The sequence below is a fragment of the Hemitrygon akajei genome, chromosome 17, assembly GCF_048418815.1.
Source record: "Hemitrygon akajei chromosome 17, sHemAka1.3, whole genome shotgun sequence".
Classification (NCBI taxonomy): domain Eukaryota; kingdom Metazoa; phylum Chordata; class Chondrichthyes; order Myliobatiformes; family Dasyatidae; genus Hemitrygon; species Hemitrygon akajei.
Genome location: NC_133140.1, coordinates 26,479,138 through 26,492,944, shown reverse-complemented (window position 1 = coordinate 26,492,944; position 13,807 = coordinate 26,479,138). Strand labels below are relative to the sequence as shown.

The 13,807-nt window shown below is 44.4% G+C and overlaps 1 protein-coding gene across 1 annotated transcript; it reads left to right on the top strand.

Annotated features, from left to right (window-relative positions):
• The first annotated feature begins 2,550 nt into the window (after positions 1-2,550).
• Positions 2,551-12,568, top strand: LOC140740552 (pancreatic secretory granule membrane major glycoprotein GP2-like). Its single transcript, XM_073069805.1, has 9 exons — positions 2,551-2,647; positions 2,732-2,789; positions 4,324-4,425; positions 5,723-5,928; positions 6,441-6,595; positions 7,422-7,661; positions 8,039-8,198; positions 8,278-8,401; positions 12,412-12,568. Exons 1-9 carry the CDS (start codon positions 2,645-2,647, stop codon positions 12,504-12,506), a joined length of 1,143 nt encoding a protein of 380 aa, XP_072925906.1. The 5' UTR covers positions 2,551-2,644; the 3' UTR covers positions 12,507-12,568.
• The last annotated feature ends 1,239 nt before the right edge of the window (positions 12,569-13,807 follow it).

Sequence of the window (13,807 nt, the reverse complement as noted above, 5' to 3'; positions counted from 1 at the left end):
AGTTCCCGTACCAGAGAGGGCCCAGGGCCCTCTCAATGGTGCCCCTATAGAAAGTCCTGAGGATCTGGGGACTCATGCTGAACTTCTTCTGCCATCTGAGCTGAAAGAGGCACTGTTGTTTTCTCCACACAGCTGGTAGGTATGTGCAGTCCAGGTGATGTGTATACTGAGGAATCTGAAACTACTCACCCTCTCAACTACAATCCCATTAGGGGCTGGCCAGTAAAGCGGGTTAATTGTAAATTCCACATTGTATGAAAATAATTGAAGCACTTTTGGGGAATTCAGGGGATACTGCAAAACGGAATGGGATTGCTTAGGTATGCTGTAAGAGGGTGGGGGTGGGGGGGGAGAGGGGGAACGGGAGGGGGAGAGCGAGGTGAGGGGGAAGAGGGGGAGGGGGAAGAGGGGGAGGGGGAAGAGGGGGAGGGGGAAGAGGGGGAGGGGGAAGAGGGGGAGGGGGAAGAGGGGGAGGGGGAAGAGGGGGAGGGGGAAGAGGGGGAGGGGGAAGAGGGGGAGGGGGAAGAGGGGGAGGGGAGATGGTGGGAGAAGGGTGAGGGGAGTGGGGAGGGGGAGAAGGGTGAGGGGGAGTGGGGGGAGGGGTGAGGGGGAGTGGAGAGGAGAGAAGGGTGTGGGGAGGGGGAGAGAGGGGAGGGTGAGAGTGAGGGGAACCGGAGGGGGAGAGTGGTGTTGAGGGGTGGGGGGAGAGGGGGAGAGAGGGAAAGGAGGTAAGGGAGAGGGAGAGGGGGTAAGAGAGGGGAGAGGGAGAGTGGGGTAAGGTGTGGGGGACAGAGGGGTGGGAGAGAGGATTGGGAGGGGAAGAAGAGGGGGAGCTGTGGGGGGGGGTGAAGGGAGAGTGGGGTGAGGAGGTGTGGGGTAGAAAGGGGAGGGGAAGAGGTTGGGAGAGAGGTGTGAGGGGAGTGGGGAAGAGAGGGGTGAGGGGAGGGGAGAGTGAGGGGAGGGGGAGAGTGAGGGGAGGGGGAGAGTGAGGGGAGGGGGAGAGTGAGGGGAGGGGGAGAGTGAGGGGAGGGGGAGAGTGAGGGGAGGGGGAGAGTGGGAGGGGGAGAGTGAGGGGGGAGGGGATGGGGTTGAGGAGGGGGGAGAAGAGGGGGAGAAGAGGGGGGTAGCTGTGGTGGGAGGGTGAGGGGAGGGCGAGAGGGGGGAGAGAGGGGTGAGGGCGAGAGGGGGGAGAGAGGGGTGAGGGCGAGAGGGGGGGAGAGGGGTGAGGGCGAGAGGGGGGGGAGAGGGGTGAGGGCGAGAGGGGGAGAGAGGGGTGAGGGCGAGAGGGGGAGAGAGGGGTGAGGGCGAGAGGGGGGAGAGAGGGGTGAGGGCGAGAGGGGGGAGAGAGGGGTGAGGGCGAGAGGGGGGAGAGAGGGGTGAGGGGGAAGGGGAGAGAGGGATGAGGGGAGAGTGGAGAAAGGGTTGAGGAGAGGTGAAGGGGACAGGGGAGGGATGAGGGGGAAGAGAAAGATGGGGAAAGAGGTGGAGAGAGGGGTTAGAGAGGGGAGGGGAGGCGGGGAGAGGGTGAGGAAGGGGAGGTGGGGAGAGGGGAGGGGTGAGGTGAGGGGAGAGAGGGGAGGGGGAAGGGGAGAGAGGGGTGGGGGAAGGGGAAGGAGGTGGTGTGTGAGGGGAGGGAGAGGTGTATGAGGTGAGGGGAGAGGGGGAAAGGGAAAGAAGTGGATTGAGAGGGTGTTAGGGAGGGGGTAGAGAGAAGGGGTTGGGGAGGGGGAAGAGGCGGGAGCGAATCGAGGGAGAGACACACTCACAGACCAGCCTGATCTTTTTGATGTAATCTCCATTATTTGTACAAAAGTCATCTCCAGTAAGACATAATAATATGGTCTTTATCTCTCGCTGTCTGCGGGACTTCCAGTGAACAGGATTGTTTACCGTCTTCCTAACACAGAACAACGATCACATTCCAATAAGTGGGCAGTTGAGTGTGATTTTCAACCCCCCACCCCACGGCTGCAAAAGCGGGTTGTAACTCGAATTTATTATCGTCAGAAGAAGTTTAAATCGATTGATTTTACCACGGCGGAACTCGCAGAACCCGAGGGTCAGTGAAATAGGCCGAATGAAAATAAATCAGTTTCTCGCCCTGAGGGATCGAAGAAGTCATTGTGGTCTCGGCTTTTGCTCAATCCCCTGCCTGACGGGTCCATTACAACTCAAACACCCCGAGTCTCTTCTTCTTGTTTCATGGCGGGTGGTAAACCAGCTTCAGGGTGCATTACCGCCACCGACTAGACTGGAGTGTGCATCATTTGATAAACAGGAGGAAGAGAAAGAATTAGCATTCCCTAAATTCTATCTAATAAACCTGTCTTTCAGGTACTTCATGATATAGGTCTGTATTTCTCTTGAAATCCCACTTAAAATGTCTTCTACCCCGAGTCTCGATACAAGTACTCAATCATTAGGCAGTCATCAGAAGGATCTCGAATAATAGATTTCAAGCGTTCCTTTTCGTATCTAATCAGTACTAATTATGAATTCATTAAACTTAACCATTTCTCTGGTAGAGATTAGACTGCAGCTGAAGTTAATAACCCTTCAAGACACCCACACACCAAATTGCACCCAGACCTTAAAAGCCATTGGACGGTACTGGTGCCTGGACTGTGAGGAGCAAGTCAGAGCTATGGTGTGTGGAAGAGTGGGTAGCGGTGGAAAGGTTTTCGTTATTTATTTGATGGGAAATGAATTAAGAGCTTGTGTATTTTTACAGGCACTGTTCAAGGTGTTGATGCTGCTGCTTTGTGGAGTTATTCCTGTGTACAGTGCTGGTAAGTAATTTTTAAAAACAGCTTCCAGTAGAACATTTTACCTGTCACCATGATGCCATGTAACTGTCTCAAATAAAATATCAATTATTGTCTTATTGCTTCCTACAAAACTTTTAAGCCATGTTTGAAATAATATAAAAACTCTTATCTCTTCTAACTCACTGCCTTCAAGGTGCTATCTGAAATGGAACTAAGCTGTACTTCACAACCCTGTACTTGTTAAATCTTTTGTAAGTTCTACTTTGAGTCTGAAGCTCTCCTGTGATACTATATTTATCAAATCATTTGGTGATAAAGATTTAAGGGGGACTTGTTTATATGGAGTAAGTTACATGGGGTTCACTGAATTTGGTGATTTTGTTTTGGGGCACTGGTCTTCACAGCACCTCGAGGTAAACTGACTGACTCTTTCTAATGGAACTGCTCCATGGCCCGGACTGCATGCATGAAGGACTTGTGATCAGTTAGGCTGGTGTGTAATTTAAATACACACTTCAGATAGCTATTGCTATTCAATCCCAGTCCTATTAGCTGATTTATGGTTGGATAAAATTAAATAACTACTGTATTGAAGCCTCAGAAATCCAGGAGCTGAAAATCCTGTTCTTGGAAAAACATTGGGTCAGGCAGCATCTTGACAAGGGTTGCCACCTTGAGTCTGAGACCTTAGTCAAAACAGTCTGGCTTCTGTCAATTTTTAAGTGACTCTGTCATAAACTTATGACCTCCAATATGTAGGAGGTCGCAGTTCAAAGTGAAACTTGTTATCAGAGTGGGTAATGTTACCACATACAACAGATTCTTTTCCTGTGGCTGGATTTAGCAAGTCTATAGAACAGTAACTTAACTAAACTGCAAATGCAGATATAAATAAATACCAAATAACAAAATAAATGAATCCTTAAATGTCTAGCTATCTCCTTTTGTTCAAGAGCCTGATGGCTGAGGGGTAGTAACTGTTCTCGGAACCTGGTAGGGGCACCTGTACCTTCTATCTGATGGCAGCAGCGAGACACGATCTTGGCCTGAGTGGTGAGGACCTTTGCTGTAGAAAAGCCGCATCCATTAATGTTTCATGTAGATGTGTTTAAATCTGAGGGGGTTTTGCCTGGGCTGAATCCATTACCTTTAGAAGGATTTTCCTCATATGAGGCTGTAATGCAGCCTGTCAACATGCTTTCCACCATGCATCTATAGAAGTTTGCTGAGGTTTCTGACAATGTGTCAAACCTCCACAGACTCCTGAGAGAAGAGGTGCTTTCGTCAAATAACTGTATGATGGGTCCAGGACAGGTCCTGTGAGATAGTGACACCCAGGAATTCAAAGTTGCTGATCCTCCAGTGATTACTGACTCTTGGACCTCCTGGTTTCCTTCCTGAAGTCTACAATCATTCCTAGGTCTCATCGACATGGAGTGAAAGGTTGTTATTGTGCTGTTTAACCAAATTTTCAATCTCCCTCCTGTATGCTGCTATCTAATGGTTAAATATCACTACTTTGTGTTTTAATGTAATTGACCAATTTCCCCACTAGATTGTGACCCCAATCCTTGTAAGAATGAGGGGACCTGTGTTGTTGTAGATGGGCTTTCTCAGTGCCACTGTCTTCATGGGCTCCGAGGAGAGACTTGCGAAGGTAAGCTGCTTCATCGTGGAATCTCTCTTTGCTTTGAAGGCGAATGAACTAGTAACCAACCCGGCGTCTTTCTACTGTTTAAATGTAGATTGACGTGATATAATTGAAAACTCTTGAACTGCTAAAAGATTATTTGTTCTATTTCTACTGCTGCCATCTCCAGAGTCTAATGGTCTTTTTCTATTGCCTTGATGTTTTTAATTCTGTGGTTCTAGTGCTCTTTGCTAAATGGTGACTTGCACTCAAATAATATAGGGTGTTATAAACAACCCAAGTTCTCAATCTGTTATTTCAAGAGGAGCAGCTGGAAATGTCCTCAAGTGTTAACAACCAAATCTTCCTGCAGTAGTTTGACTACCAATAGCATTGTGGCCTTTCAGATTTGCTCATTGACTATCTTTGCAGGTGCCTAACATTTTAACTGTTATCCTGGGATTTGGGAATGATGCAAGACTGTTGGCTGAATGCTTGGTGTGGATACAGCAGGCTTCTAGTCCAATGGATACTCCAAGGTCTTTGGGGGGGGGGTGGGGGAGAGATAAGTGTGGTGTGGGGAGGGAAAGAATTCCTTTAGTGCTGTTTTCAGATGTGCAAACCTGCCTTATTAATTCCATTAGCAGGTGCTTTTATCTCCAAATCAATTTTAAGGAAGTTTCCTATTGTGCTCTCTATGAATGTAACTTTGAGTTAGTTGAGCTATTCTCCAAAGGTACAGTTTATTGACCCAAAGTTATTACCCCATGGTAATTGGGAGTCTGAATTTGAACTGAAGCCACTGTCGGTGTGAACTATAAAGCCACCTTGTTTGTCTTTCAAGAAATGTCATCCCTTCCCAGCCTGGTGAGGCAACTCCAAATGACACTAACTTGTGGTGGCCCATGTGAAGTATCTATTTTTGGGGAGTAGTTGAAAATGGGCAAATGTTGCTTTTACCTTGTCTACATGTGTGACTAAACTGGAACAAGTCCCATCCCCCAGATTACAAGTGTTCCGTTCATAAGAGTGATCCATAACTCAAAACGGTTTTTATGTTGACAATGTAGCCACCTGGCAATTTAAATAGGCCAATGTGTAGTTAAACCAGGTCATTTAACCTGACCATCCAGACTCCTCTGGAAGATGTAGTGAGTTCCCATACAAAAGATGACTGCAGTGGCACCAGTCTCCCAAATACTTGTTCACCATTCACAAGCTGCAAATAAATCGGACACTTGTAACCTGGGCTGGACTTGCAATGCTATATGAAGTTGGCAAGATGTGGAAGGGAAGGTAATTAAAAGTGAGTCTTTTTCTGCAGATATAAAAATGAAAGTTGAGTGCGAGCAGACCTACATAAAAGTACTAATTATTAAGGATTATTTTGATTGGAAAAATGTAAGCATGGACTCTGTACAGCTGATAGATGATGCTTGCAAAGCTTCACTAGAAGTCGTAAATGGAGAAGAATACTATGCCATCACTATTCACCACAGTAATTACTCTAGTTGTGGTACTGTTGTGCTGGTAAGCATTTCATTACTTGAATTTGTGTTCAAATTTGCTGTTAGTTTGCTTAGTTGGCTGGTTTCCTGCACGCTCTTCTAATGAGCAGACAAAAGCAGTTGGTTTGGGTTTTTATTGGCTTTTTGTTTGCTATAGTGTTCAGCAATGGTTATGCAGTGTGGCTTGGGAATTATCTAGAAACTAGAGTTATTGCGTACTAGCTCTGAATATTAAGTTGTGTAACCATTCTATTCACCTCTGAAATGGGTCATTAGATCAGATTGCATCAATTCCTGCAGGGATAACTCCCTCTTCCTATAATGGGCAGTACATAAACTAAGCTAAACTATGGCTGGTCTTGCTGTAAATGGCAGGATCTGAACTGTTCAATATAGGAATTCCGTGTTAAGCCACGGTAATACAGAACCCATTATAAAATTCCCTTTAAAATGCACCTTGTGCATATTAATAACCATATTTTGGATTAGAAGAAAGACCCTGATGAATGATTTGTAATGAAGCTTTTGTTTTAGAGTAATGCTACACACATCATGTATATGAATGAACTGGAGACTCAACGTGCAACAGGCATTATCACCAGGCTCCCTTCTGAAGCAGTTGACTTCACTTGTATATACTACCGTGAAAGGACAGTGCAGCTTGCTTTTCCAATACAGCCACAGACTGCGTAAGTTCAGTGGACAAACTTCCCTTTTCTTCCTTGGTACAGATTAACTTGCAATAATCGGAAGGGTTTCCTATTTGGTGGAATGCAAGACTATCTAGTTATGAGTACAAATGTGCTGAAGGTCATTTGATGCTGAAGATGTACTTCCAAAATGTACACTTTCATCTAAACCCAAAACTGCAAATCTTGTGCTGAGTTGCTAATGAAGTCCAGAGAATACTGTTGCATTTGGGTGATGTCCCTTGTACTATTCTGGTTCCAATATTGTTTTTGGCTCCTATAATTTCTCTCTCCTGACTTTTTAATTCTAATTAAATATACTAGAGATTTGCTCCCCACACTTTCAGTCTTGATGTGATGACTTGATCAAGATCACCACAGAAGGATAGCTAATCTGTCTGTTGGGTTGAAGACCCTGTCAATTAATGTAATGGCCATGTTAACTTTGACTACCACGAACTTGTTACCAAATCTCTTGTAGTTCTGGTAGAAAGAGGTACTTTAGGTATACTTCAGTACAGTAAATGTTCTCAAAACTGTAAAATGAGTTTTGCATCAGTGATGTTGTATTTGCATAAACACTGCAGTGAAAATGCTCCAAACATCATCAATCCTACAATATTCCCACCCAGTGCTTCTAACTCCTTTACTGATGCTGCAATCCAAATGCTAAAAAGGCCTTCAACATAGTTGAAGTAACTAAGAATAAGAATGTACTCAAGCATTCTCAAATTACCCCATTACCTTGCTTAGGGATATGAGTAAATGCACCTGTGCTGTTCAAGTTTTGCTCTGGCCTGAGGCTAAATGAACCTGTTCACTTTAGAGTTGCAGTACTCCACGTGCAGGAAGGAGCTGTCACCGTATCAATGGCTCTCTATGAAAGTGTCAAGTACGAGACTGCTTATGTGGGCCTGCCAGTTATACCTTGGTCAGAGCGGTTGTACATCAGCTTGAAGATTGAGCCTGGAGAACAGAACTTGTTTATCTTGACCATAAACGATTGCTGGGCAACACCAACCAAAAATCCAGATGACCTGCCCCAGTATTACCTAATAAAGAAGGGGTAAGAAGGATTTTTGGCTCTTCACTGCAATGTTATAACACATGGTTTTAAGTGTACCTCGCTAACATCCTCCATGGTCTTTAAGTGTTTCATCTCATCAGCTTGCACTCAGAGGCAGGTGGCATTCAATACTCTATTTTTCCAATGGAAAGAAAAGGCTAAAATCAAATTTGGGAAGTCTAGAATGTGCTTGGGTCTTGAATATTAAAAATTTTAGAGATGTTTATTTCCCTCTTCAGTAATTAAGCTCAAAGGTGGATTAATTTCATACCTGTAATTTTAGAAAATTGGTCATGAATGACCAGAATTTCTCCAATTGATATTGAACATTTTCTGACTTTCAGTTATTTTATGCACTTCTATAATTTCATCTTCAGATGTCCTAGTGATGAGACTGTGCAGTATCACAATCAAATTGGAAATGAGACGACAGCCAATTTCAGTGTGCAAATGTTTCGATTTACCAAGTATCCTGTGGTGTTTCTGCATTGCAGAACTGAAATTTGTGTTCCTGACAGTCTGGAGCCTTGTATCATTGTAAGTTTTAGTATTTAATCACTACTTTCCTTTGCTCCAAAAACACAATATTAAATAGTTTTCATTTTCTAACATGTAGGAATGCCCTAACCAATCACAGAAAACCAAAAGAGAGACACATACCAGTGCCACGGGGTTGCTGACTTATGGACCTGTTCAATGGACGCAGCCCAAGTCACATCTACCTGAAACTCATAAGCCTAGTAAGTATTGTTGGAGTGGGGCAGTGTTAGTGGCCTAGCTTGGGCAAGCACAGGTACAAGTTCCAAGTTTCCAGTAAATTTTATAGCTAGTGTGCTGAGAATGGGTCTGGTCCTGAGTTGTATGTTCCTTGTGAGATTTGGGAACTTTGGAAGACCTCTGATCTTCCTGATTAACCATATCTGCATGAAGTGTAGAACTCAGCTCCCTGGACACAAGGAACTGGAGCTGCTGCTAGATGACCTTCATCTCATACGGGGGAACGTGGTAGTAGATGGGAGCTACAGGGAAGCAGGTACCTGGGTTACTGTCATGGGGGGGGGGAGGGGGGGAGAGAAGGAATGGGCACCCAATGCAGAGTACCCATGTGGCCATTCCCCTGGTATATTGCTTTGGATACCGTTTGGGGGGCAGTGATGGGGAATGACCTACTAGGGAGAAGCTGCAGTGAGCACGGAGTCTGGCTCTGTGGCTCAGAAGGGAGGGAAGGAGTGGGGAGAATAGTGTTGGGATTCCGTAATTGGAGTAGAAAGTGGATTCTGTAGACATGAGAAAGACACACAGATGGTATGTTGCTTCCCAGGTACCAGGCTGAATGATGTCTCAGATTGGGTCCACAGAATTCTAAAGGAAGCTGAACAGACAGAAGTTGTAGTGTGTTGGTACGAACAACATGGGTAGGTGGGGTCATCCAGGAGGAGATCCTGAAGGGTGAATATAGCAAGTTGGGTGGAAGCTGAAAAGCAGGATCAGCAGAGTGGTAATCTCTGGACTGCTGCTTCTGCCATGGACCAGCAAGGGTAAGAATAGGATGATTTGGCAGATGAATATGTGGCTGAGGAATTGGGGCAGGGTTTGCACTTCTGAGGGAGGGTATGACCTGTACAAAAAGGGTTGCACCAAACCCAAGGTTTGCTAGAGCTATTTTGTGGTGGGGGTGGGGTTTAAATGAATTCTATCTCTTGGCCCCTTTGCCAAATAAGGATAAGGGTGGGCCATTGTGGTATCCAAGTAGATGTGTGGTGACGGGCAGTTGCTGCAAAATTGCAGCCAGTAGGATGAATTGACATGTAACATGGGGAGGGGGTGGGGAAATTAAGCAGGTGGTGAATTCAGGGTTGAAGGTGCTGTATTTGAATACAGTATACAGGATAAGATATGACGTGGCTGAAAGAAGGCCAAAGTTGGAACTTCAAGGATACACCTTGTATCAAAAAGTAGGTGGTGGGGGGGGGGGGGGTGGTGGCTCCTTTTTTTAATCCTTAGAGGTGACATGGGATTCAAAAGTGTAGAATTGTGGGCAGTTGATAGACTAAGTGTAAGAAGATCCCTATGTGAGCTGTTGTATACAGGTTTCCAAATAGTAGCCAGGATGTGGGATTTAAAAATTACAATGGGTGATGGAAGAGGAATGTGTAGACAGTCGTGGTGATTTCAATATACAGGTAGATTGGGGGAAAATCTGGTTGGTACTGGATCCAAAGAGGGAATATGTAGAATGCTTATGAGATGGTTTTTTTTTTTTTAAGAGCAGCTTGAAGTTGAGCCCACTAGGGAAAAGGCAATCCTGCTTAGGAGGTAGTGATCACAATGATGGAATTCACCTGCAATTTGAGGGACAGAAGCTCAAGTCACCCTATCAGTATTACAGTGGAGTGGAGTAAAGGGAATTGGAGGTATGATGGGAACTTGCTCAAGTTGTTTGGAAGAGGACACCAGGCATGATTGGAAAATGGCAGCTGGAGTTTCTGGAGGAAACTCATTCTAAAGGAATGATGCAACAATGGCTGACAAGGGAAATCAAAGACAGTATAAAAGCAGAAGGGAACACATTGCTGAGCAAAAATTAGTGGACATTAAAAGATTTGGAAGCTTTTAAGAACAGAAGGAAACTTAAAAGCCATAAGGAGAGAGAAGGTTAAACATGAAGGCAAGCTAGTCACTAAAGCTTTAAAATGGATTAGGAGTGAAAGAGGATATCAGACTGTTTGGGGGGGGTGGGGTGAATACTGGAAGTAGTAATAGGGGTCAAAAAAATGGCAGATGAACTTGAATATTTTTCAGTCTTCACTGTAGAAGACATGGCTGCTAATGTTCCCTCTAATTTGTAATGACCAGTGTGCAAAAAATCTTGTGCTGTTAACACTGTAACAACAACTTTTCTGGTTTCTGATGCAATCCTGAAATGTACTTCACATGCCTATATGAGGTAGTGACAACTTTTTGTGTGCAGTTTAAATTCCTTTGTGCATTAGTAGCAAACGTGTATGCACACCTTGGAGGCAACATTGATCAGTGGTATGCCAGGCATTCACGAGTCGGGGCAGAAGAGTGTTGCTGTCACTAAGGGGCTTGGAAAGAAGGTCTGAAGGTAGATGAGTCACCTGGACCATGAGGTAACTGAGGGGATTGTGGAGGCACTGGTGATGCCAGAAAGATCATTACTAAAGTCTGGAATGGTTCAGGAGGACTGGAAAATTCCAAATATCAGTCCTCCTTTCAGAAGGGAGGGAAGAAGAAAGGAAGTTGTAGTCCAGTTAGCCTGACTTCAATGGCTAGGAAGATGCCGGAGACCATTATTAAGGACAAGGTTCTGGGGTACTTGAAGATGCAGGGTAAAATACCCCAAAGTCAGCTTGGTTTCCTTAAGGGGAAATCTTGCCCGACAAATCTGTTGGAACTGAGGAAATGACAAGCAGGGTAGTGTTTACTTAGATTTTCAGAAGGCCTTTGACGAGGTGCCACTCAAGACGAGGGCCCATGGTGTTACGGAAAAGCTGCTATCATGGATAGAAAATTAACTGACAGGAGGCAAAGTGGGAATATAGGGGCCTTTTCCATTTGGCTGCCAGTGACTAGTGTTCTGTAGGGGCCAGTATTGCAACTGCTTTTCATGTTGTATGTAAATGGTTTGAATGAGGGGATTTATGGCTTTGTGGACAAGCTTGCAGACAATGTGAAAGACGAATGAAGGGGCAGGTAGTATTGAGAAAGCAGGGGGTCTACAGAAGGACTTGGGCGGAATAGGCAAACAAGAGGCACATGGAATATAGTGCAGGGAAGTGCATGGTCATGCATATTGGCTGAAGAAATAAAGGTGTTGACTATTTTCTAAATGGGGAGAATTCAGAAAATCAAGAGGTGCTGTGAGTCAGTGTTCAGATTGCACTTGGTGTATTGTGAGCATTTCGGTCCCCTACATAAGATGCATTGGAGAGGATCCAGAAGACGTTCACAAAAGGTTTGAGGAATGAAAGGGGTAACAGATAAGGAGCCTTCGGCTTTGGACCTGCACTCGCTGGAGTTTGGAATAATGAGGGGCGATCTTGTTGAAACTTTTCAAATATTGAGTTCTGGGTGGAGGAACAGACAATGTTTCTTGTAGCAGGTGAGTTTAGGACCCAAAGGCACAGCCCTAGACTACAGCTGAGAAGGAATTTCTTCAGCCAGAGTAGTGAATCTGTGGCAGTCATTGCTGCAGTTGCACAGGGCCAAGCTGACCACAAGCGGTTGATGGGTTCTTGGTTAATCAGTGTCAAATGTTGTGGAAGAGGCAGAAGAACAGGGTTCAGAGGATAAATGGACTATGATAAAATGGCAGAGCAGACACAGTGGGCCAAATGGTCTAATTCTGCTCCTATTTATTCAGGGTGAAGCAAATGCAAAATCAAATGAGTACCGGTAATTCTAACTTTTAATTTGAGGTTCTACCTAACTGGAACTGGTTAAATAATTCTAGGTATTCTGTCACAGCTGGCTAACTTTGATTTGAGGGCTGGCCAGCTATGATAGAATATCCCAAGAATTCTCCTTTATTGCAATTACTTTGCTTCTCTACAGAGGAAATATAAACTTGCAGTTTAAAGTGCAAATATTCAATCTGATTTGAATGTACTCGGGTTGACTAAAAATGATATTCCAAGGTAGGTGGCCTTCTGGAAAGTGGTTGAGCTTCCTCAATTCCGGCTGTTGATGCAACCACAGCAGCTTAATTCTTTTCAATCTTTTGCAGACCTTGTGCTTGCTACCGTTCCTGGTATAGTTGTGGTATCGTCAATGGTGTTCCTTGTCCTCGCATTTACTTTGGTTAAAATAATGAGAACATAAAATCAGCTCTGTGACCTGCAAATTGTAAAAACAAATCAAATTAAAGATTTCAAAACATGAAATGTGACAATGGATTTGTGGAAGTGTATAATCCTATGGGTATTATGTATTGGTTTCACTGCTGTTTGGATGTCAAGTAAACTTGCCAAGTCCAGTATAGTGACTAAGACATCGTATCACTGATTCTCTTAAAATTGCCCTGTCACATTTGAATAACATTTTGGCTTGCATTAGTTCTACTTGTGCCTTAGATCCACTGAAACTTTATGGACCAACACTTCCAAGTCTAGGGATACAGAATTTATTTCAAGGAGGCAGTCTCTGGTTTTCTGTTCACCTGGCCATTGCTGTGGACCTGGGAATGTATCAGAATTTGGAGTCTGATGTCTACATGCAAAGTGGCTTGCCTGTCAAATGATGGCATAAATGGGGCTTCAGTGGACCTGTTGGTCTAATGCTGATGTTGATTTGCTTATCCTGCTAATGCATTTGGAGTTTGTAGAGTGGTCATCTCTACTTTAAAGTACCAGCAGTAAATAGTCCCTGACGGGGATCTCTAATGGCCAGGGCTAGGTTTAGCTCTATAATTATCTTGACAAAGATAGTGACACTGACCATAAGGGGGTAAATAGGATTGTTGGATCTGTCAAATAACAGCATCAGTTACTAACATTGCCTGTTCATGGGTGATCAATAGTGATGGGCATTTTTTAATAAATTCATTAGTAACAGATTGCATTGATATCAGAGATGAATGTCTGCCTTTTTTTTTGCAGAATCAATTATTGCCAAGCATGCAGTGGGGCAATGCCTTAAATTGTATACAGTGCCTATAAAAAGTATTCAACCCTTAAGTTTTCATCTTTTTGTTTTGTAACATTGAATCACTGGATTTAATTTGGTTTTTTTGATACTGATCAAAGTGAAAACAGATCTCTACAAAATGGTCTAAATTACAAATATAAAACACAAATCATTGCACAATTACTGTCAGTATTTAGTAGATGCGCCTTTGGCAGCAATTAGCCTCAAGTCTGTGTGGATGGGTCTCTATCAGCTTTGCACATCTGGACACTGCAAAGTTCCCCCATTCTTTACAAACTGCTCAAACTCTGTCAGATTGCATGGGGACCCATTTCAAGTCCAGGCACATTCTCAATTGGATTGCAGTCTGGACTCTGACTTGCTCACTGCAGGACATTAATTTGTTTTTTTAGTTATTCCTGTAACTGGAAAACAAATCTTCCCGCACCCCCCCCCACCCCCAAGTCAGTTGTCATGAACACTGCATTGGGTTTGCC